The sequence below is a fragment of the Amblyomma maculatum genome, chromosome 4 (genome assembly GCF_055883805.1).
Source record: "Amblyomma maculatum isolate TAMU_Amacu chromosome 4, ASM5588380v1, whole genome shotgun sequence".
NCBI classification, from domain to species: Eukaryota; Metazoa; Arthropoda; class Arachnida; order Ixodida; family Ixodidae; genus Amblyomma; species Amblyomma maculatum.
The window spans coordinates 3,932,836-3,955,712 of NC_139347.1; the positions used below are offsets into that span (position 1 = coordinate 3,932,836).

The 22,877-nt window shown below is 42.6% G+C and overlaps 1 protein-coding gene across 6 annotated transcripts in view; it reads left to right on the plus strand.

Moving 5' to 3' along the window:
* Nucleotides 1–19,178, plus strand: part of LOC146190225 (hexosaminidase D-like) — a 37,623-nt gene extending 18,445 nt beyond the window's left edge. For 3 of the 6 annotated variants that reach the window (XM_084600684.1, XM_084600688.1, XM_084600683.1), the window contains 4 exons: nucleotides 5,851–5,929; nucleotides 6,586–6,696; nucleotides 11,712–11,798; nucleotides 11,897–15,422. In XM_084600684.1, coding sequence (XP_084456810.1) covers nucleotides 5,851–5,929; nucleotides 6,586–6,696; nucleotides 11,712–11,798; nucleotides 11,897–12,071 — 452 coding nt within the window. In that variant the 3' untranslated portion in view covers nucleotides 12,072–15,422. Of the gene's footprint in view, nucleotides 1–5,850; nucleotides 5,930–6,585; nucleotides 6,697–11,711; nucleotides 11,799–11,896; nucleotides 15,423–15,740; nucleotides 16,017–18,846 lie in introns of those variants that run through there. The other 3 variants (XM_084600687.1, XM_084600686.1, XM_084600685.1) reach the window with 3 other exon arrangements.
* The last annotated feature ends 3,699 nt before the right edge of the window (nucleotides 19,179–22,877 follow it).

Sequence of the window (22,877 nt, forward strand, 5' to 3'; positions counted from 1 at the left end):
TGGTGTGTCAGGTACAAAAACTTGCAATTATTAAAGGCCTTTGATCTCAGAAACATGCTCCAAAATATAATTCGAATGCTCCAAATTCTTGTTTTATTGCTCCAAAGCTGCTCCAAAATGCTTGAGCCTACTTCCACCCCTGACCTTGGTGGGATGCATTGTCATTGCCCGATGACATTTTCACACGCAAAGTGCAATGAAGTGTAGACAAGTCATTATTTTTAACACAGGTTTCTGAGGCGAGGCTACATTGTCATTCACTTCCAAACAGCGATCATCACAAAGCCCCCCCCCCCCCTTTTTTTTTAATCTTGAGATCATGACTTCTGATCAAATGACTGTAATATAATGTCTTCCACTTCTCAGTTAATTTTTTTTTTTTTTTTACCAGTAAACATGTTTTTCACTGTCAAATGAATGGCTGTGTGGCGGCACACTGTCAGCTTTTTAGGGCTGTGTGAATAGTTCCTTTTCCAACTTGAATCGAATATGAATTATGTACCTTTGCTTAGTCATAGTATAAGGGTAGTATGGATGTCTTTACGAATTGAACATGATTGAAATAGTGAAAGCACCACATAGAATACTTTTACTAACAGTCACTGCTTTTGCGAATATAATTGTACAAAAGCAATAGTGCGTGATGTGATCAGTAGTGGCACTGCAGTATGGTCGTAACTTGAGGAGGCATACCCCATGGCTGCACTTTAACGTAGCATCACGAGAGCAGGTTGTAGTGTCTGGTATCATCAAAATTTGGTGCACTGTGAGCCCATTAAGTAGATGGGCTCTCAGGCCCTGCGAGTCCTGATCTTGGAGAAGTTCTGCTCGCACAACCTGGCTTATTTAGTCCACCATCAACTCAGGAGCGCCAACGTAACACTCATGATAGAAGTGATGTTGGTCACTCGCCCCAAATTTCAGGTGACTCAAAGGAACATCAGGCCTTTAAATGTGTAGCAGTGTCTAACGACATCAGTGATGCTGTTAAAACCAGTTCAAATTATCTTTGCTGATCAGGAAGTTCAGTAATTCCTTTAACAAATACCCAGCTTTGTCTTCTTCCGGCATCCGTGGGACTCACTAACTTGCATAGCTTTAAAATGTCCTCAGTGTATGTGGTGCATGTCTCGCCAGGTACTTCCGATCGCTGAAGCAGTGATTGCTCCTTGTGTTGCTTTTTTGCAGATACGTTACCAAACCATTTTTGATTTCCTCTGTAAAGTGTCCCAGCTGTTCAGTGAATCTGCATGGCTGTCAAACCAATTTAGCATGGCCACTTCCAAAAAGAAAACAGTGTTGGCTAGTTTCAGCGTAGAATCCCACCAATTGTACCAGCTCACTCGCACATACTTTGTGAACCGCTCGTCAATGTCTTCATCCAGTTTCCCAGCAAAGGTCTGCGGCTACTAAGGTGCTAAGGCAGGCCTTATTTGAACCTCGTGCCAATCATTCGAAAAGTTCATAACATATTCGACCCTGTTTGAATAATTTCCAATATGCACTACAGTTGTGCCTCATTAATATGAACACGTTGACTCCCAATCAAAACTGTCCATAAAGGAAATCATTCATAACGAATCGTGAAAAGAAGTATCGAAGAAGCAAACTATAAAACAGTCCGCTTTTGTGCATAGTGGTGGAGTCATAATTTGCAGAACTGCATGCCCATCATCTTGATTGCCGTTATGCTTGAAATGATGTGCGACTTGATGCTTCTAGTGGTGTAGATACCCTTAATGACATCTCATGGTTAAATGGCATAACTTCTATTAACATTCCACAAACTGCTGCTACATGGTATCTGTGCATTTTTCTCTTGTCCATTGTTTGCGCAACTGTTTCCATCAGGGCTTAAGTTAAATCTCGTTACAAGAGACACTGTTAGAAGAGACATTTGAAAATGGTTTGGTTGGTTTTCCTATCTCTGCCATGCTAACGACATTGCATACAAGAGACATGGTTACAAGAGACACTCTGTTACTAAGGACAACTTTCTCAGGTTCGTGGAGTAAATTCTTCACTATTTAGAAGAGACACAACCCAGGTGTGCTCATGCAGCGCATCTGGAACGTACCAACTCGTACATGATGCACTTCAGATTCCGTTAGCTAAATTCTGTTCCATATCAGTGTCCTTTTTGTTGTGTATGTCAGGAACTGAGGAGTGCTTCCCCATGATTGGAAAGTCAAAACGGCATCGCATTACTGTTATGTACGAAGCAAATCAAAATGCATGAATGACATTCAGCATTTTTTAACTCTCACTGGTAAAATTTGATCACAAGATGAAAGCTTAGGCTCCTGATGTCTTTCTCTTTGTGAATCATCTGAAGGTGACGAGCATGTAAGAGTGCCTCAAAAGTATTAGAGCAATAGGAAGGCTTTCAAAGTGAAGTGCTTTACCTCCAGAATTTAGGAAGGAATACACTCTGCACTCACAAAAATACATGCTAGTATGAATAACTTCTTTAAGCTTTCCTGAACAATTTCCTGTTAATGCGTGTGAATGCATTTATATTCTGATGTGCAGTAAACTGATCAACACAGTGCTTTTAGAATTTTTGGTTACAAGAGACATGTTTTTCGGGTCCCTTGAGTGTCTCTTGTAACGAGGTTTTACTATATTGAAAAATTTTTGCCCCCGGAAACACTGTCTATAATTAGTCGCCCATGTTAAAGGGTGTCATATCAACGAGGTATGACTGGATTTGATTAATTTGAATAATCGAATATGAGGATATTCAATTTGCTGTTTGAAATTTTCAAACAATCACACGCCTCTGCAACTTCTTCCTAAGGAGAAAACTTTGTCTGTCCTCAGTGGCCCTTTGTGATTGAATTAACCATCTGAAACATGTGGAATGCCGCCTCTTAATACTGAAATAAAGAGGTATAAAAGCAGCAATCTAATGCATGTGGTTCTGCCTGGGACAAAACAATTACTGGAACTGCAAACTATTCAATGACTCAAGTGAATGTGCTCTCTTCTATCCTTTAGCTGCCCTTCCCAGCCACAGCCCATTTTCAGTGTTTCTCACCTGGCGGAGGCAGTTACAAGACTGTTTTTTTTCTCCCCTCTTTATTTTCCTTTTCTATTTTCAGTAATAAACTCATTGGAAAGTTTTTTTCTACGTGGCTTGTGCATGTGCACCCAGTGTCACTTGTGTGAAATGCAACGTGATTGAAAAACAAACAAACTTGGTTTCGTCACTGTCTTTGCATGCAGCCTGGAATAGCTCAAATCACACAGAGCCACTGAGTCAATGGAAAGCATTGGGATATTAATTTTTGTTGATCCGCGTGAAATAATAATGCAATCTTGGAGGCAGCTGAACCCCGTTATAAGAGACATGAATGTAACAGACAATCAGCTATAAGAAACACCATTCACCCAAATGGTTGGACACCCTATGACTTCCATTAATTGGACCTCTTCTTTACCAGACATTGGATGTAGAAAGCAATTATCTATAAAGGACAAATTCGCCTTAAAGATTGGTACTCAGTCTCGCCTGTAACAGACATTTTAACATCAGGTGCGGCACAATTCATCGCCAAGTTCAGCTGCAGCTACAGTGAAAGCAAAAGAAGAGAGACACACCTGTGCCGTCATTATTAATTATAACTAGCAAACTAAGAGCAGGTCAATCAGCTATGAAATGACTGAAAGAAGCCCCTGCAATGGGAATGCAGGATTGCCACGAAGAGCACAAGTCCGACTGCATATGCGAGCATCATAGCGAGCATATTGGGAATGCACGTTGGGTTCTCCAATTAGTGGAGCTTCTTATCACGAATTACCATAGGTGTTGTGTCCACTAGTCTGAAGAATATAGCGAAAATTGTCGATTAAGTTGCATTTCAATATGAGTGCCAAATGTATCTGGTAAATGCAAAGAAAAGGCACAGCTGGTGCCGCTGGCATAAACAAGTCATTGTGCCTAGAGAGTGACATATAGCCAAGCCAAAACCAAAACAAACAACATAAAAACAGAAGTAGTTCTGCTCTGGCGAGGACAAATAAACTGCTCTGCTTGCTGTTCAACCAGTTTCAACTCCACTCAGAAATGCCTCGTTTGCTTTTCATTTATTTTTCATCTGAGTAGTGACATTGACAGACTTGTTACTCACAGCCGCTGTTACCCTTTGTCAAACAAGCATAAATTTCTAAGGGATATTTCTGCTGGTGATCTTTTATAGTTTTGGCCGCTTCTAGCACCTCGGTGATAAGCTGGTTACTTTTATGATTTTGTGGCGCTTTTTTACTTGAATTCTTGTGTTACCAGACAGATAGCTTATGGCGATTTCCACTGGTCGATCGGAGCTGGGCGCCCGAGCCGACCTAAAGCGCTACAGAGCGAATCAGCCTTGGTCGACCAGCGGGACATGTAGAGCGCGCGGCGGAAGTAAAGCTGAGCCGGTTTCGAAAGTTGTAGCCGCATCCCAGTGCCAAAATGTTTGCGGTTGATAAATAGGCAGGAGTGCGGCCCTCAACAACTTGCTTTCTCATTTTTTTAACGCTGCAGACGTTTTTCGATAGACGCACTTCGACATATTCGCGCAAAAAACGATGACATCCAGCGTCCTCTGCCGATGTCGCTGAAACGGTTAAAAACAGCCAAAAGAATCCAGCAGCATCCGGAAGTGACCGCGTCAGCGACTAGGACTTCCGGCGAGATCCGACTTCGGTCGGCGGATCGAGCTGGAGCGTCCCGAGTTGCCCCAAACGACCAGCGGAATACGCGCAACCTATCTTGGTCGACCAGTGAAAATCGAAATCGTCGTCCCGGAGCAACAAAACGTGCTCCGTAGCGACCAGTGGAAATCGCCATTAGTTGCGAATCGCTAGTTGTGGTGCAACGTCATATTGCAATCACACTTTGCAATCCCTGCAAACATAGTTTGCCAACATATACAGTTTTGGCACATCAGCCGTGAGGCTCTTGGCCTCATTTTCAAGCTAGGAGAGGCTGTGTTGAACAGCATCAATACAGCCATGAAGCAGACCAAGATTTATAACTATTTCAGCTGTAACTAAATGTAAGAAAGTTGCGAGGTGTGGTCAGTGTGGTGGTCCACCAAGCAAATGCAATATGTAAATGAAAGCTATAATAACGCTTTTGTGACTTGATGCACCCTTCTTTTTTGCGTATTTTAGCCGTAGGATGCCTGCACCAAAATAAGGTCTGGTTATAAAGTGTGAACGTGGTACCCTGCTTATAAGGGACCTATAATATAAGAGACAAAAACTGCTCCCCAGTGCATGTCCCTCATAAAGGGGCTCAACTGTAATTAAAAAGTTGCATTGTAATTTCCCGGAGCGCCATCATCTGCTAAGCTGCTGATCAAAGCCAAACCAAGCCAAAGTAGCCGCATTTTTTGTTTGCTGCTATGCATGTGCTTGTGTGTATGTTTAGTTGTCATCCTGTGGTGTATAGTTTCGGCTGGCACACTCATTATGTAATCATGGCAACTCGCTCGGCGCTGTCACCTCGGTCATCGTGTGCCACTTGGAATGCACGTGAGCACAGGGCATAGACTCCTTCGCATTGTGTGCTGGCTTTGCCCATCATGGGACAAGGAAGACGGGAGCATTTGCAGGAGAATTTACATTTCATGTGCTAGAGTATACTAATACAAGGAGACTGGTTCACAAAGCAGCACTGCGATAAATTTGTTGCCGAGTGCACACGTCCAGCTGTGCAAAGATAGGCTTGCATGACTAAAAGGACAACCTCTCTTTCCATACGCAAGCATAGGCTCATTTTGTGCTAGACAACTTCAGGGCTTTTCTAAGCTTTTGAACTGGCGCCATCTTTATTTTCTTTCTTTTTGTTCTTGTTCTCAGGTCTGACAACAGAAGCCCATGCAGAGGTGTCCCAGTCCATAGGCTATTTTGGCAATATTGAGATGGAAGTCTTCCCAAGGTGCGTCGCCTTGTCTTGTGTGCTGGCTGGCTTCAGATTTTGGCAGATTCTGAGTACAGCAGTTTATCACGCAAGAACATTCTTCCTTCAGTGTAAGTTATCAGTGTTCGGGAAAGCTTGACAAGACTGCCAAAGCATTGCCTTCCTCGCTGCATCATCAAAACTTTATACCATTGCACTCATTGTACACAACACCTTTGGTAGGGGCCCACCTGGTTTGGCTGTGCAGCTTGGAAAAGCAATATATTAAGCTGCGTAATTTGTCATACTTATTATCCTTGTTTGGCCCCTACTATCTGCTTTGTTTCCCAAGTTCTTACATGTTGTGTTAGAGGTCGGAGCTCTGTTATAAACTGAAATAACTCAATTTTGCTGATGTTATTTTTTTTTTCTTTTCACGCATTTTTCGGCATCTTTTTCATTACTTCAAAAGCATCTCAATTGTTTTTCTTATTTCCTCTGTTCTGCTTGAGTGATCGTACCACTGCTAATAGCCTACATACTTCAGTAAGCTTTTTTGCCATGTTTTGCAAATTGAAGGTGGCCGTTCTTGTTCTGTTAACAGACATTTTTAATATGTAAGTATACTAGGTTGCTCCGAGCGCATCAATAAGGCAGCCATGTGGCTAGAGGTAGGTGGGTGCTCTCATTTCCAGACCGCACCCAGTGCCTCCGGTTCCCAACTTCCCAGGGGGCCGGCTGTATGTGTCCGTGTTGCACTTGACCAATGTCATGGCTGAACTGGAGCAGGTGCTCTTAAATCCAAGGTAAGTCAAGAAAGCTCTGTTTATTCCTGTACCTATAATTAGCGCAACGTTTGCGTATTATTGATGCACCACAGCATTTTAATCTCTCCACTCTGTCAGTTTGCGTTATCGGTGGCTGCACTCTTAGTAAGGCCATTAAATTGGTTTGCAGAATGCCTAATCGGGCTGCAATGCAATAAAAAAAAAGGCAAATTGTGCAATTTGGCGTTATTAAGCAACATGTGTGCTACGAGTGACACCGCAGTGGAAAGAGCTTCCGATTATTTTAGACCGTCCAGGATTCTTTGCTATGAATTTCATGTATTTTCAAGACTAGCCCAAAATACATTTAATCGCAGCTTGGCAGGGTACTGTCGTATAGCCAGTAGCCCAGGCTGTGGCAACAGTTGTGACGAGGATCACCACATCCGGCTACTTCACCAGTGAATGTGCAGACCTCCCCAGAACACGCATCGATTAAATGCTCAACTCATAACTGAATAAAAGACATGGCTGCTTAGCTGCAATGTTCTACCTGCTCTCGGGATTGCCTGGCACCACAGTTTCGTGCAGGGGTAACCAATGGAGTATTGTGTAATGGTTACAGCAGATGGTGCAGTCAAACCTCGATATAATAAACACGCATATAACGAATTATTGAATATATCGAACTCTTCCGAAATATTTTTATCAAACACGTGTATTTTTAACTTCCCATAGCGAGCGCGATTTCACATAAAACGGATATAACGAACTTCGCGACGCCAACGCGACTACCTCACTTTAATAGCAAGAGGCAGGCTTCGTTGCACTACAAGTGTGTTGTGCGGCGCAGCAAACGTTCAGGACTACCTCGCAGGCACTGACAGTGCCACGGATGCCATGTTGGCATTGAGAGTTGACAGCCAAAGAAATCTGTGCCTCCGAGATCACCCCTGAGTGTGTGTTTGTGCGCGCAGATGTGATCTCGGAGGCCATGTGAAATCGTTCGCATCAAGCGCTGACAGTGCCGCATCAGCAGCGGCGGCAGCGGCGTGATCGAATGTTGCTTTTGTCTTTTTGGTTTTTGCGTTTTAAGGTCTACTCACACTTGCGAGTCGCAAAGGGTGCGCGACTAGCTGTCGCATGCGACCAGAGAGCAGCGCAGCGCGACCGATGTTCACACTTGCAATGCGACTTACGGATTGCTTTCCAATCATATCTACCTTGACTGCTCACCACATAGAGTAAAGCTAACTTATGTTCACGTCAGCTGAGCTGAGCCGCTGATTGGTTTAACGGTTTGTGACCAATAGTCTCGCGCCTGGAAAATCGAGCAGTGCCCAAATGGCCCGCAACTGTCGCTTTTCGACTGATGCGACCATTTGTGACAGTCGCTTTTCAACCAAAACGGTCGCGCGACCTCCGCGAGTCGCAAGTGTGAACGGGCCTTTGGTGTTAGCAGTGGCATCGCAGCGTGGCCGTCGTAGTGTTCGGTGGACGCTGCGTCAGTCGTCGTGTCGAGTGTAGTGGGCGGGTGTACGTAGTGCTGTGATGGCAGTGAACGTGAAAAAAAAACAGCAGCATTGACGTTAAAGACCAAGCTTCAAATAACATCAGGGCCTTCAAGGCAGTTTACTAGAGGAGACTGATTGAAGCTCATCTCGTGAATCTTCGTATAAAGCAGGACTTGAAGATCGACTTGCTGGGAGCAATCCAGATGCTTAAAGCGGCATGGAACAGCGTGAAAAGCAAAACGATTGCCAACTGCTTTCAGCACGCAGGTTTTGTTCCAGCAGAGGCCCGTGCATCAAATGACGATGGTGACGATCTCGACAAAGCTGAAGCAGAGCTCCGCGAGCTCGATGAGGCCTGCAGACGAAGCTCAGGCTGACCATGCAGACAATGAGAACATTCCGACTTCATAAGAAGTGCTTGCTGCATTGGATTCACTGTACCGCCACTGCAGTGCTATTGAGGGCAGTGGGTTTGCCCTTGTTGAGTGTTTGCAAACTGTAGAACAGGGCATGATACGGAACGCGATCAACACAAAAAAGGTGGCCGCGATAATGCAGTTCTTTGCGCATAAATAAATGGACGTGACCCAATTAGGGTCCGAGTTGCTGTGCCTTCTGTGATTGAATTTTGGTGCTCTTGCATGTATTTTCTACGAAATTTTATATTACGAATTAAGGGTATAGCGAACTATTTTCTAATTTTTTAACTGTTTGTTACAACGAGGTTTCACTGTACTAAACCACGACATCAAAGCCTGATTTTAGTGAGACATTGTTCAGCCACCGCAACATAGAAACAGAGAACTTAACTATTGTGTTTTGTGACGCACTCTCTAACACAGATGAAGAGTTCGAAATGCCACCTAAAGTCATGCGCACCACTTAGCCACATTCACCATTCTGCAAGCGGTTAATCACCTCAAGCTCCTTGATCCTGAAAGTAGTGGCAGTTCTCCTCGGATTTGACTCTCCTTTTTACACGGCACGCTGAACCAACCTGCGTGTGAGAGATGCGGCGAGAAGGTCAATGGTGGGGCCTTGTGCTGGCATTTTAGAATGTGTCTTTCAAAACTGCTGTGCACAAGTATTATAATGAGCTTGTAAATGTTGTGTTAGGTTGTAGCAGCATGCATCCCCTTCAACAACAAAGAAGCAAAAGAGAAGATGTGCTCAAAATGGCAAGAAAAATTTGCATTTCAGCATCGTGCTCAGGTACTCGGAAGCATCCGGAACGGAAAGTAAACTGAACAGGAAATTACGCTGACATCAGCCCTGGGCAACAGGCAATGAATGAGAGCTGATGGCCATTTCAGAAATGTTTTGAATCTATGTGCGTGAATAATAAACAGGCTGAATCTAACATCCCATTTGGCTCTAGCTGCAACCAGACTAAAAAAAAAAAATTAAGGAAAATGCACGACAGTCAAGTTCTTTGTTAATATGGGACGGTTCAAAGCGCAGTCACTTTCTCCTTCACAGTGCAACTGCGGCGAAATTTGCAGCATCACTTTTTATAATTAATAGTTGGGTCAGTGAACGTAAACCATGGTTGTTAAAGCCCCACATGGTTGTAGGATGGAAGAGAAGGAGCACAAAGCTGATGTCAGGTGAACGAACAGTGTGCAAAGAGCAGTGACCGAACTCTAGGTAAAGTCACCACAAGACTGAGAACCATTGCTCCAGAGACCGAGTCAAACATAAAGCTGTCAGAATTGCACAGGACGGCGTTACTTGAGCCATGGCATATTCAGCAGACGCAGGGGAATGTTAATTGCTTTTTGGAAACCCTTTCCCCTTGCATCTGCGGTTTACGTCCCTTGACCTGGCTGCATACTATATGTGGGCTTAAAAAGTCATGCTGCAACTCGTCCGCAGTCGCACCTTGAATTTAGGGGAAGAATTTCAACTAGAAATAACCGCCTGCATCTCGTTGCATGGATGCACGATTGAGAAATAGCACATTATGGTTTTATTAAATTAGTCATTGCAGTTATTAACATTAAACAGATCATCTCTTGGCTTATGTCAAGTCTGTGCGAGCTTCACATCTTTCCGCAGGAGGCTTTCATTTCTTTGGCGGCTGCCAATATGGGAACAAGATTAGGATCGCGTTTGGTTTTAGTTTCCTCTGCATTTTTGTAGTATTATTGGTTAAAATTGTTCGGTAGTAAAATGGAGGTTTAAGTGTGTGACTTGAAGAAATAATCTCAGGTGACATGATTTTTACTTCATTCCAAATTTTTTACAAATGAAATTGACGAATTTTATAATGTTGCTTGCTCGTTGGTGCTGGAAGTACACTACAAGTGAAAATTATCAGTGAAGCAAACGTCTAGCTATGGCAGTGTTGAAATCCAAATATAGAAAGAGCCAAAAACAGTATGTGATATACCTACTAGACATATCTGCATATCCACATGGATATTCTCTAAGCATGAAGCAACTGCCCAAATACTCAGATCTGTGCGCATTGCTCAGAATAGCTTTCAAATCTAACTATGAGGGGTTTTGGTTCCCAAAACATATTTAGACATTAACAGCAATGCTGAATGTTATGCATGAATATTTCCGCGGAAATGCCATTTCTATGAAAATAGTACAGGGGCCGGAAAAAAGATGCGCCTTATGATTGTAACTAATTTAAATCCGCACTAGAGCTATGGACGACAAAAATTTGTAGCTTTGCTAGTGCCGATTGCAAGCTTGTTCATCTGAGTTTGTTCGCAAGCCATCGCCATATCCGCCGTGGAGGTCAAATTTTCTGGAAATGGTCGCACAATAATTTTCATCATATAAGAAACAAAACCAAGGGCAACAAGACAGAATTTGGTTCCTAAATTTGGTGAATGCTCTGTTGCAGTAAGCACTGAGATGCACTGTGCCTCACACAAAATAGTAATCTTTTTTGCCCTTGAGAAATGCGAAATAAAGGGAATTGTTTTTCTGGCCTGCATGAGTGTTGAAAAGTGCTGCTGCATGGCACTGTGCATGCGAAACTGTGTATGGTCGTGAGCCAGAGGAAGCTACTTGGAGCAGTCTAATGCGACTGCGCAGAAATAAGAAACAAGCAAAATAAGGTTTTTCTCCTGGTGGCGACTTATTGTGATGCAGCGGCCATGCAAAGGGGCATTCTAGTGCCTGGCAGCCAATGAGAGAGCAGAAAAACTGGCTTTCTTTTTTGTTTGAGGAGAAGAGCACAAGAGAGCGAGGAGGAAGGTGCCGGGTGAGGGAAAAGGTGGCAAAGATCTCACATTTTCACTACTTTCCGAAATGGAGGGGCTTTATAGTCACCACCCCTGCAGCACCCTGGTGTTGTTGTGGTCGGTGCATGCACTAAAGCGCAAACGCTCTCTCTGCTGTGGCAGGTGATCAGTGTCAACACCCAAGTGCATTCTTCGTGCTGTGAGATCTGTGAAAAATGTTTATACCTAGTTTTTCGCAAACTTGTGGAACATTGGTATTCACCTGTGGCCAGTAAGTAATTCATAATAAAAGTGCCTAACTGAATTCATCATTGGTGTTTTTTTGCACCTCGTACAGTGTTCAGGGTGGATTCCACGAGTTCTTGGTTGCTCACAACAGGACGAACCCCCTTCACATCGACCAATTCGTCAACACAAGTCGAAAGTATGCGTTTTACTATGCTCATTTGAAGTGTGGCGGGATAGAATTGTTTTGCTTCTAGTGAAAAACCTGCTGGCTTTCTCTTTTTTGCCAACCCTCAGGCTCCTAGTGAACATCGAGTCCCTCTATCGGGACATCACAAAAGAACTGTCTGACATCTACTATCAGAGCACGGTCGAGGAGTGGCTGTCAACATATGTGAGCCCGTGCCGGGAGAAGCTGAAGAAGCTAGTCAGCGATGCAGACTTGCAAATAGCCGTCAACGTGCCCATGTAGCTAGAGCAAAAGATACTAGGTTGTTGTAGATGCTGCTGGACTTGGGAACTCGTATATATGTGCTCACATGTAACGACGGCACTCTGCATTTAGCGTTGCCACTGTGTTAAACAAGGAAAAGGGAAAGTGCGAATGCTGCTTTTTGGCACTTTTACTTTTGATATTTAGTTGGCAGTTGTTCGAATGCTGTGCTGATAACATCACAGTTGCTGGATGACGTCGGCTCTCCGATGGCGAGATAGGTGGAATGATCACTGTAACTGATGTTCGATGCTTTTATTTAATGAGCAGTCTGGCATGAGCACCCATTAGTCCCCCCTCCACTTTCTCTCTCTGCTACATCTGTGATTATTATCATGGCATGTACTTGATAAAAGTGTGATGATAGTTTTCACTTTTTTGTTTTTAACGCAGGAGCACTGCGGTGCTCTAAAATGTGAACCTTTAAGAGGAATGCTTCTTCGGTCATAGGAATGTTACAAGGCTTTGCATTTGACTGTGACTTTGCGAATAGTGACAATATTGTGTTATTCTGAGTGTGAAAAATTATTTGATCAGGCCTCCACATAGGGCATGGCTCGATTAGAATAGCAGTGCTCAATCTGTTTTTTTTTTTTTTTTTTTTTTTTTTTTTTTCTATCGTTTTAACCACCCTAATTTCTTTGTTAGCCTAAGCTTTGAAACCATTTTAGCCAAAGTAGTGGTCAGAACCCTGTCTTGCTTATTCATGCACCAAGCTCCTCGGGAGTAGTGCCACAAAATAAGGCCTACAGAAGTCCAGTGGATGTACAGTGCTGCAGAGCCCTCATTTGTTTTGCAGGATGCATTGAGAGAATTTCTAGTAGCACAGCTGGCGTTTATGACATCGCCTGATGCCGGAATCATGCTGCAAAAGACTTTTGGCACAGGCAGAGATAAAAACATGGTACTTGCTGAGCTTTATTTCATGACATATTCAAATTTGCCGATATATTGAGATGCCAGTTCGTCATTGATGATTTATTCAAACAGTGTCGTGTAAACTACTGCAGATCACCTGTCATTTTCTCAACTGCTTGCTTAATGACCTTCCTGAATTGTAAACTATACCAGCATGGCCTAGTAAAGGAAGCAAAGCCATAAGGACAGTTTCAGTTGTTTAACTGCTGAGGTCGCTGAGTTGCCATTACAAATGCTGTCAACAGCTGCATTGTTAGCATGGGAAATGCAAACATTGTCTTTTGAGGCTGTGTTTCCGGACTAAAGACTAAAAAGGAATTGAAAAATGACCATGAAATTCCCACTAATTAAATATAAACACTGAACTATTTTCTAGAAAGAAATATGTACATATGAAATCACAATTAATATTCTTTTAAAGGAGCCATGATATGACTATTTGTGCCCCTTTAAAGCAAAAGGTTGTTAGCAGCTTAGTCCAAGAGCCAAATATAGTGAGTGTTTACAAGTAGACATCACACTGCAAAGCATTGCACGATGGTCGAAGGTTCAACATGTCACGGAGGCTGAATATAATTCACGAGGAAACCAATGGCTGCTCATGCAAATCAGCCTTCACCGAGTATGCCAGTAAGCTTTTTCAGTACGTACAGGTGTACTAATTATTGAATTCAGCATTGGAACTAAGCACCACCAATGTGTTTCGAGTAGAAACATTTAAGCTGCTACTTGTGGGAGTAGAGTTTCCCTTGCTGGGGAAACAGTCTGGTGTGATATCACACAGGTACCCACGGACAATAGACAATCATTTGATGGCAAAGGCACCTGGTGTTTACATTTTTTCATACTTTTTGCAGTGTGATTGTGCAGTATCGAGTCAACATGCTGGTTTTTAAGTTCAGTGTAGGGCAAGGCCTTCTTCAATGTCAGGGAACATATTTTGTGACTTTTTGCTTTGGTCCTGCATCATCGGTTGCAGCTTTCTGGTGACAAAAGGCATAACATACAACAAAGTTAATGCTCACGCTTTATTTTTGTAAACATGATTATACATAGCATATTTAGGCATGCTGTCAAAATGAGTTTCCCCACTTTATGATGGGTAATGTCATTTCAGAATTGAAACTGCAGCCCTCGGCCTCGAGGCTTTTGAGGCCGAGATTTCTTTTTTCACAAACATCAAAAAGAAAAAGGACATTGGAGCATGGCCTTTGTTAGTCGTGATTGAAGTCACAAGTGAACAAAATGAATCGTTTGGCCCGATGTTAGCGTATGTTGGAGGAAATGCTTGATACCAGCACGCAATGTGGTAAACGCCAACGTGTTGCAAGCAAAGACAGTGGTTTGCCGATGAGGCAAAACCATGTTCGGTGCATCCATTTCAAACATTTTTAGTAGTGTGCCTTTGTCATTGGTCACCTGACAATGTTTGTGCAATAACTTTATAATTTTTCAGGTGTGGCACAGAGTCACTGCGTAGTTGTGTGTTGAAAACCTCCTGCGCTTTAACTTACGCCATTGTTCTGATAAGATTTAATGCTGGCTACAACATGTAGTTAAAGGGACCCTGAGAAAAAGGTGAGGCTATTTTATTTATTATTATTTGAGCAACTATAAAATACCATAATGCGGCCATATTACAAGCATTACTCCCACCATCTGCTTTCACAAGCTAACTGCGATGACATAAAAGCTGATTTTGTTCGCCTGAACTAAGCTAGGCCACACTGCCATTTATTGTGTAGCATTTGTCAGAGTTCTCTTTGATGTTGGCATTACAAGTTTGGATGAGAGCAAAGAATCTATTTTTATTGAGAATAAAATTTGGATGGTGGTGTCATCAGTGTCCTTTTCAGTACTGGTAGCGAATGCTTTTGGCTCTGTACACGCTAACGAAGTGATCGTCATCAACAGAAAGCCTTGTTGATGAGACTCTTTGCCCAGTTTTTTTTTTGTTTGTTTTTTTTGAGTGACATTGCTAAACTGTCGAAATATTATTCTCTCGATTTCATTGATTCCAACTTACCGAGTTATATGTGTGAGTCATAACCATAATCTGCCGCTTAGAAAATGTTCCAGGCTCTGTGTAGTAGCGACTGATAATTGCAGAAATGTGAAAAAGTTTTAAAGCTTTTTATTTTTCTCCAAGTTTGTACGTGGCTTGAGTCTTGCTTACCTTCGGGTCACGATTTTAATTTTTTTTACACTTGCATTTTCAAGAACAGATCTCAGCTTTGTCACAAGCTTTGTAAACTACCGTCTGCTATGCACAAATCCATGTACTTCGTTTTTTCTCACCACATCAGTTTTATGCATCGTTTGATTCAAATTGCAGTTGTCTCTATTTACTTCCTGAACACAAATCTGTATACTATGTCCTTCTAGGCGTGTTAAAAAGTTTTCAAAAGATTATGACTTTGTCTTCATTCTGTACCTGGAAGTTTTGAAGAATGCACATGAGCTCATACATGTCAAGCCACCAGAGAGGGGGTAGTTACATGGAAATTTTCAAGGCTGGCAAAGAATGCAATCTATTTCTGCAGTATATGCGCATGCCACTAAGCGGTCGCTGCCACTGATTCTGACATTTCTAGCTGCGCAGTAAGCAACATTGAGCAATATGTAGATCAAGCAACAAAAAGAATCTGTAGTTTCTGTGTCTGTCTACCAAAAAACAGCGATGTGGAAGCCAACTTAATTCTACTTTCAGTATTTTTCGTCTCTTTCCAGTGCATGGCAAAGGTGCAAGCAGTCTGACTTCCCGTGATGAAACTATTATAATTAGAATCCATTACTTTATAAGAAACGTGCTAAGAAGCACTGGAACATTAAATTTGGCCATTAAAGAACAGAGATGGTACGCAATTGTGCTTCACTCTGCTTGTACTTCCATGTTCTTTCCCTCTTTTGTAGTTTGTATAGCGTGCAGCAGAGCTTCGTTTAAAGGGACACTGCAGCGGTTTTCAAATGTACTAATATTATAGGCTTTTGAAGTAAATTATTTGTTGATCATGCCTGTGAAGTTATTGTTCCGATTGTGCATAAAACACCTGAGCAATCGTCGACTGAAAGTGCGCAATTCAAATTTCCCGCGCCCCGCGCGACAGCTACAGAGGAGGAAAGCGGGGGGAGAAAGCTCGCTTCTCCGTCCGTCGTGACGTCACCGTGAGGAGCCGGAGGCATTCAGAGCCAACGGAGGGGATTTTCGGCGTGCGCTGTTCCTTGTTTTGCGTGCGTTGCGGACGTACAAAACACGTCAACTTAGTGTTGTGCACCTGATACAACACAGTTCTGCATCTTCCATTGTATTAAAAGCTCGCGGCGCAATGCGGCGTTGCTGAGAAGAGAGATAAATTCAAGCCGACCAAAGGAAACATTCTACTCGAAGCATTTTCGTAACTGTGACTACATGCAGTTTGTTTCTAATGCGATTTCTATAGGGCTTTGACAAAAAGGCATGGCTGAACCTTGACGGGGTTTCTTCTGTTTCCTTGTACAAAACAGTCGGGACAGTCATCTGCGATCCGTTCATGGACTGCAGTCTCATGATGGGACGGTCAGACAGCATCGGTGCATGGTTGTATTTGCGTGTCTCGGGGTATTCTTTTTTTTTTTTTTTTTTTTGCGCAAAAGCTTCGCGCAACGGCTTCTGTGCTAAACATGGACAAGTCATCAGTAGCACGCGGTGATGATTTTTGCGAACTAGCAGATGATTAAGAAGAGTCCACTGCTGTGCCGAAGCTAGGTTGTGAAGACTGCGAGATCTTTTCCAGCACGGCACGTGCCCGATATGTTCGTGGAACCTGTACGGGAGCATTATTAGAAAATAAGGACTGTACCGCTCAGCTGGGTATAGGCGCATTCAGGTAAAGAGCACTAAGAACGAGGTTTCCTTCGGTGCATCCAAGCAATCAATCATCGAAGTTGTTCATGCATGACCTTGCGATTTTGCACCCGTTGCTGCCTCGTCATTTTACATAGTCCTGTCTTGTTTGGGGATGCACATTAAGTTGGAAATGAAAACGACGAAGCTCTTGTAAGAAAACACATTTCTGAACACTGTTTTCTCATGAAGGTATAACACTGTTTTCTCATGAAGGTATAGGTGTGGAGGAGCTGCAGCTTTGCTTTCAACATACGTCAGCCGTCAATTCACTAAACGTGTATTGTGACAGTACGATAAAAAGGAAAGGCTTTCAACGTCTGCTAAATGTCGTATGACTCAAGCAGCATTCTGCGGGCATTTGACTTAGTCTCCAGCACAATGACCCCATCCATCATCCATGTCTCGTATGCATTGCAGAGCTCTGCAACCGCGCTTCGCTTATTGTTCATTTGTCTGGTGGTAGCTGTGTACTACTTCACCCTTTCTATAACATTCTTCGTTCACCCAAGGTACCACGACTGGCATTCAAAGCAGGAAATGGTACACCAAGTTTTGGGTTCATTTTTCACAACAATGACGTCTCGGCCGGGGCGAGAAGCCTCAGATGGAGGTAGTCGACTAGGCCATTGTTCGCTGCCCTTCCTTCCAAAGAAAATGCGGGCCGAGGTTTCGCTGAGGGCCATGTAGTTACTGCTAATAATGACACACAATACTTTTCAAAGTACCTCACTGTAACCAAAGCAAGTTTTCATGCCAAATCTACGCTCCCCACAACGGAAGTGCTGCATCGTTTGCGGGCGTATCTGGTACGGATACATGCGGTAAAACTCCCGATGGTCATTCGTGTGGAACTGGCATGCCATAATGACATTCACAAAGCCGCAGAGAGCTGCGATCAACCCAGCGCAGTGAAGGAGCCGCATCAGCAGCTTCCCCGGTCCTCAAAATGTCACGCGACGTCTTGGCCAATCACGGGCGGCGGCGCGACCCGCGGTGAGCCCCGTCGTGCGGGCTGCATATTTCTGCTGAAAAAAGGCTATTTCTGCTTTTTTCTGCCTAATTTTAATCTGATATTCGAGTTCGCAGCATGAGAAACTATGGCTTTCTGCTGAAAGCCCAACTTTTGCAAAAAGTGCAGCAGTGTCCCTTTAAAAATCACCTAGTCCATCCTGCAAGCTCTGGCCTCCTAACACATGTACAGAGATTGATGCAAGGATGTTTAGCGGCTACACACCTCTTGTTAGCTTTGTCTCTTGCCCAACTGAAGATCTCTTTTGACCATATATGCACAAACATCAGGAGTTTAAAAAAACTGTTATTTTATCAATAGTCGATGACCGAATATTCAGACACCTGATTATTCGGACTTTTTCGCGGCATTGTGACATGCTCCATATGATTAATGCATATGAGCTCCAAAATTCCAGACGCATCGCAACTGATTGCTCAATTTTTCGGACTTCATTCGCATTTGCTGCAGCGTCGGTGCCAATAGCCAAGCCTCCATATATTATGTATTGTGGAACGTCATTAACCCAGGCTTCAAGGGGGTCAAAAGTGTGATTATATTTTAAGCTAGAAATACGGGGCCCTGGGAACTTGCAGCAGCAAGTTTGCTTCCGTGTCTGGACTTCACACCTGAGACTGTGCGTTCGGCCACAAGGTGCGGTACAGCCGTCAAACACCGGTTGCGCCATTTGTCTGTAAACATTGTGTGCAAAGACCGTCATGCATCAGACTGACCTAGTGACCCTTCCTCCACAATAGCGGCAATCAGAAGTTTTTTATTTTCAGCACCAAATTTTGGGCCGTTCTGCAATACAGGATACTAGGCAGATGTGCTTCAAGTGGAGTAAAGCTTCCAACTGACATCAGCGCTACTGTCGCATTTCTCATGACGTTTAGCTTTTTCATTATGGAATCCACTAATTTTGCTTGCTTTTCTTGCAGAATTGCAGTTATGTAGTCAAATTACATGACTATGTCCAGCAGTGACTGGCTGCCCTTTCTAAACACGGAGAATGCACTGCTTTCGTCAGCTTGGAGATTCTTGGACCTAATCTAGCGGGCGCGAGCTCTTAAGGGACAAACCTTTAGAGACATGCGAAAAATTGGTGTCCTACATGCAAGACATTAGGCACATGTTAATTTATCTTAGTACATAATCAAAAATTAAAACGTTGCCAAGCCAAATTATGACTTGCAACAATTTCATGTAGTTCATACATATGTTAACTTGGTCTCGGAGAACACTGTAGAACATTGAAAATAAACCCATCACAGGTCTGTTATGCTTGGCTCTGTTGTGTACTGGACTATAGCAATTGGGGTAGGAACTTGAGACCAGCCCCATGCTGTTATTTCATAGCAATGGCCAGTAATATTGAGGTGCTGTCAAGGTAACTGAGCTCCTTTTTCAAAGCAGGGAAGGGCAACTTTGAAAAGACAAATTTTGGTACAGTTAAGCAAAATATTTAACCACAATCTTTCCCTAAATTTGAGCAGGCAAGTTTCATTCATTTCATTCATTCATTTATTCATACTGTCAGCACTGGGCGGGCTATTACAGGAGTGGATATCAAACTTGAAACAGAAAAAGAACACATCAAACAAACACTGAGATCAACACTAAATTTCATACATAATTTTGTTTGCCACTTGAACAAAACAAAAACATTGTCATAGAAATCAAGCAGAACATAAAACATTGTGCAGTTTATCTAAGAATTCGCTAAGTGATTGTGACGTGACAACGGAATTTGGTAACATATTCCATTCCTTAATGGCTCTCGGGGAAAAAACTAAATTTAAAGCAATCATTTCTGACAGGCGGCATTGGGATGTACAAACTGTGACGATGGCGTGATGTTTCCCCTGTTTTAATTTCAAAGTATTTTGTTTGATCGATTTTCAAGTAGTGGTTAGCGATCTGGAAAAGAAACTTGAGTCTGTCGCATTTGGTTCTAATGTCAAGTGTTTGCAAATCAGCAGATTTGCACAAAGAAGTTGGAGAATCAGAATAACGATACCTATTAAATATAAACCTTGCTCCGAGACGCTGGATTCTTTGCAGCTTAGAACAGTTGGAAGCAGTGTACGGGTCCCAGACAACTTTTGCATATTCGAGGATAGGCCTAACTAGGCTTTTGAAAACCAGACTTTTTATTTCAGGAGTTGCACTGCACATATTGCGTCTCGAGCTCCAGAGTGCCTTGGAAGCCTTAGTACATACATTATCTATGTGTGAATTCCAGCGTAAGTCAGATGTGAGTGTTACTCCAAGGTATTTAAAATTACTTACTCTAGTTAGTAATCTACCGTTAATGCTGTAACTGTAATCAAGGACAGTTTTCTTTCTTGTAATGGTCATAAAAACTGTTTTGTTTGAATTTAATACCATCTGCCACACCTTACACCATTCATGTATTTTCTGAAAGTTTTGATTGAGTTCTGCCTGATCTTCTGGAGTATTAATTTGTTTATAAACGATGCAGTCATCTGCATACAATCTAACTGGAACACTCAAACCAACAGGCAAGTCGTTGATGAAGATCAAAAACAAGAGAGGGCCCAGAACGCTGCCCTGGGGAACACCAGAATCGACTGGCATGATGTTGGATTTATACTCTTGAACCTGAACATACTGTACTCTAGACGAAAGATATGAGCTGAACCACTTAGTTATAGTTTCATTTTTAAATATGGCACTGATTTTTAGTAATAGTTTAGGGTGAGAAACCTTATCAAACGCCTTTGCAAAGTCCAAAATTACGATGTCTGTTTGCATGCGGGAATTAATTGACTGGGAAAGATCATGTACAGTTTCCGTGAGTTGTGTGATGGTAGAAAGCCCCTTGCGGAAGCCATGCTGGTTTACAAATAGGTGATTGTTACTCTCAAGAAAAGTTGATAAGTGAGCGTACATAATATGTTCGAGTAACTTGGAACACGTGCTAATGAGGGAAATGGGTCTATAATTTTCAACGTTAGAAGTGGGACCATTTTTATGCACAGGCACTATTTTCGCACATTTCCAGGCAACGGGAACACAACTACTGTTGATAGACGATTGAAAGATTTTGGTAAGAAATTCAGAATTCCATTCTGCATATCTATATAAGAATTCATTCGGGATACTGTCCGGTCCCGAGTTCTTTTTTGTGTTGATATTCAAAAGGAGTTTCAGAACTCCTTCACTTATTTCTAAATCGGGTATAGGAGGGCAACCTGGAGGCTCAAAAAACGGTGATTCGCCGTCATCTTCAGTGAAAACAGATGCAAAAAATGAATTAAAACTTTCAGCCCTCTGGGGGCTCTCTTCTTCATTAGAATGGTGAGATTTACCGCCGCCATTTATATATCGCCAGAACTTACTGGGCGCTTCAGTAAGAAATCTGGTGAGAGTCTGACTGTAAAAGGTATTTTTACTTTCTTTGATGAGTCGCTTTAACTCTTGGCTCATACGACATATGGAGGTTTTTAATTCAGGGCTTGGGTATTGTGAGCATCTTTTTCGTTTCCTTCTGAGCTGTCGTTTTTTGTGAATAATGTCTCTATTAATCCAAGGATGCTTCCTTTTTGTTATTTTCGTGGTTTTAGGAATGAACATCTCAATTGCTTTCGCTGTCATGTTTGCAAAAAAATCCCACAACTTATCTGTGCCAAGTCCATCTTGATATAAACACATGAATTCATCAAACGAGATCTCAAGGTAGTCCAGTAATCCGACATCATCAGCAGCCGCAAAATTCAAAACAGTCTTTCTGCAAGATTTGTGACATATTTCATGAGTCATATTGAGCGACATAATCACCATTTTATGGTCAGACAATCCTTCTTCAACATCACAACTCAGCAAAAACTCTAGTAGACCAGATGACAAAAAGACAAGGTCTAGTATCGAGGATGTTGTCATACATACCCTCGTACTCTTTCAACAATCTGAGTCAAACCATAGCAGTAGGCGAGTTCGATCAGATGTTCACTGCTAGCTGTATCAACTCTGCCGGGAGAAAGCGACATCCAATCAATTCCTGGCAAATTAAAATACCTGTCAGAATAATATTGTCACCAAAGTGTACATTTAGGTCCAGTAACCTTTTTAGGTTATCAAGCACGTCTATGGTTGAATTGGGAGCTCTGTAGAAAGCACCCACTAAGACAGTACGACCATTCAGTCTGGTTTTAATCCATGCAGTTTCTAAATCATCAAACCCTTCTATAACTGAGAATACTATATTACTCTTAAACAGTATTGCAACACCACCACCCCTCCTTTCACGGTCTTTTCGTACTATGGAGTAGTTTGGGGGAGCAACTTCACAGTCTCTAATATCTTTATGTAGCCATGTCTCTGTGATTACCATAATATCGGGTTCATGTTCAAGGCATATACTTTCTATGGCGTCAACCTTGTTAAGCATGCTCCTAGCGTTCACATTTATAATTTTAAAGCAGACCGTCTTATGATTGTTTAGTCACTCATTGCTAGTGCTAGTGGCAACCTGGCATTTGAACCGCTGCTTGGTCTCCTCGTTCCATGCGTATAAGGTATTCTTGACTTTTAACTTATCAAAATTTAACTTAGCTTTCACGCCGTTCTTTCGTTCATCGGCACAGGAGTTCCATAGGTTTTTTCGTATTTCCACAAGCCTTTTAGCAAAATCTTCATTTACACTAAATTGAGTGCCTTTTAGGTTGAAACAGCTACTCATTATTTTCATCTTATCCCTAAAGTCAGTAAGTTTAATAATAATCGGACGGTCTCTACCTGGTTCCCTCTTTCCAAGTCGGTGAATCCTTTCAATAGTGTCCACCCTTTGTTTCAGAATTTTATCAAAGATGTCATTGTTTACTTTCTGTAGTAGGTCCTCTTCACTCTCTGATTCCTCCTCCTTGACTCCGCGTACAATCAAGTTATTGCGCCGCGAGCGGTTTTCCAACTCATCAAGTTTTCTCGAAACTAGGTCTGCTAGCTCACT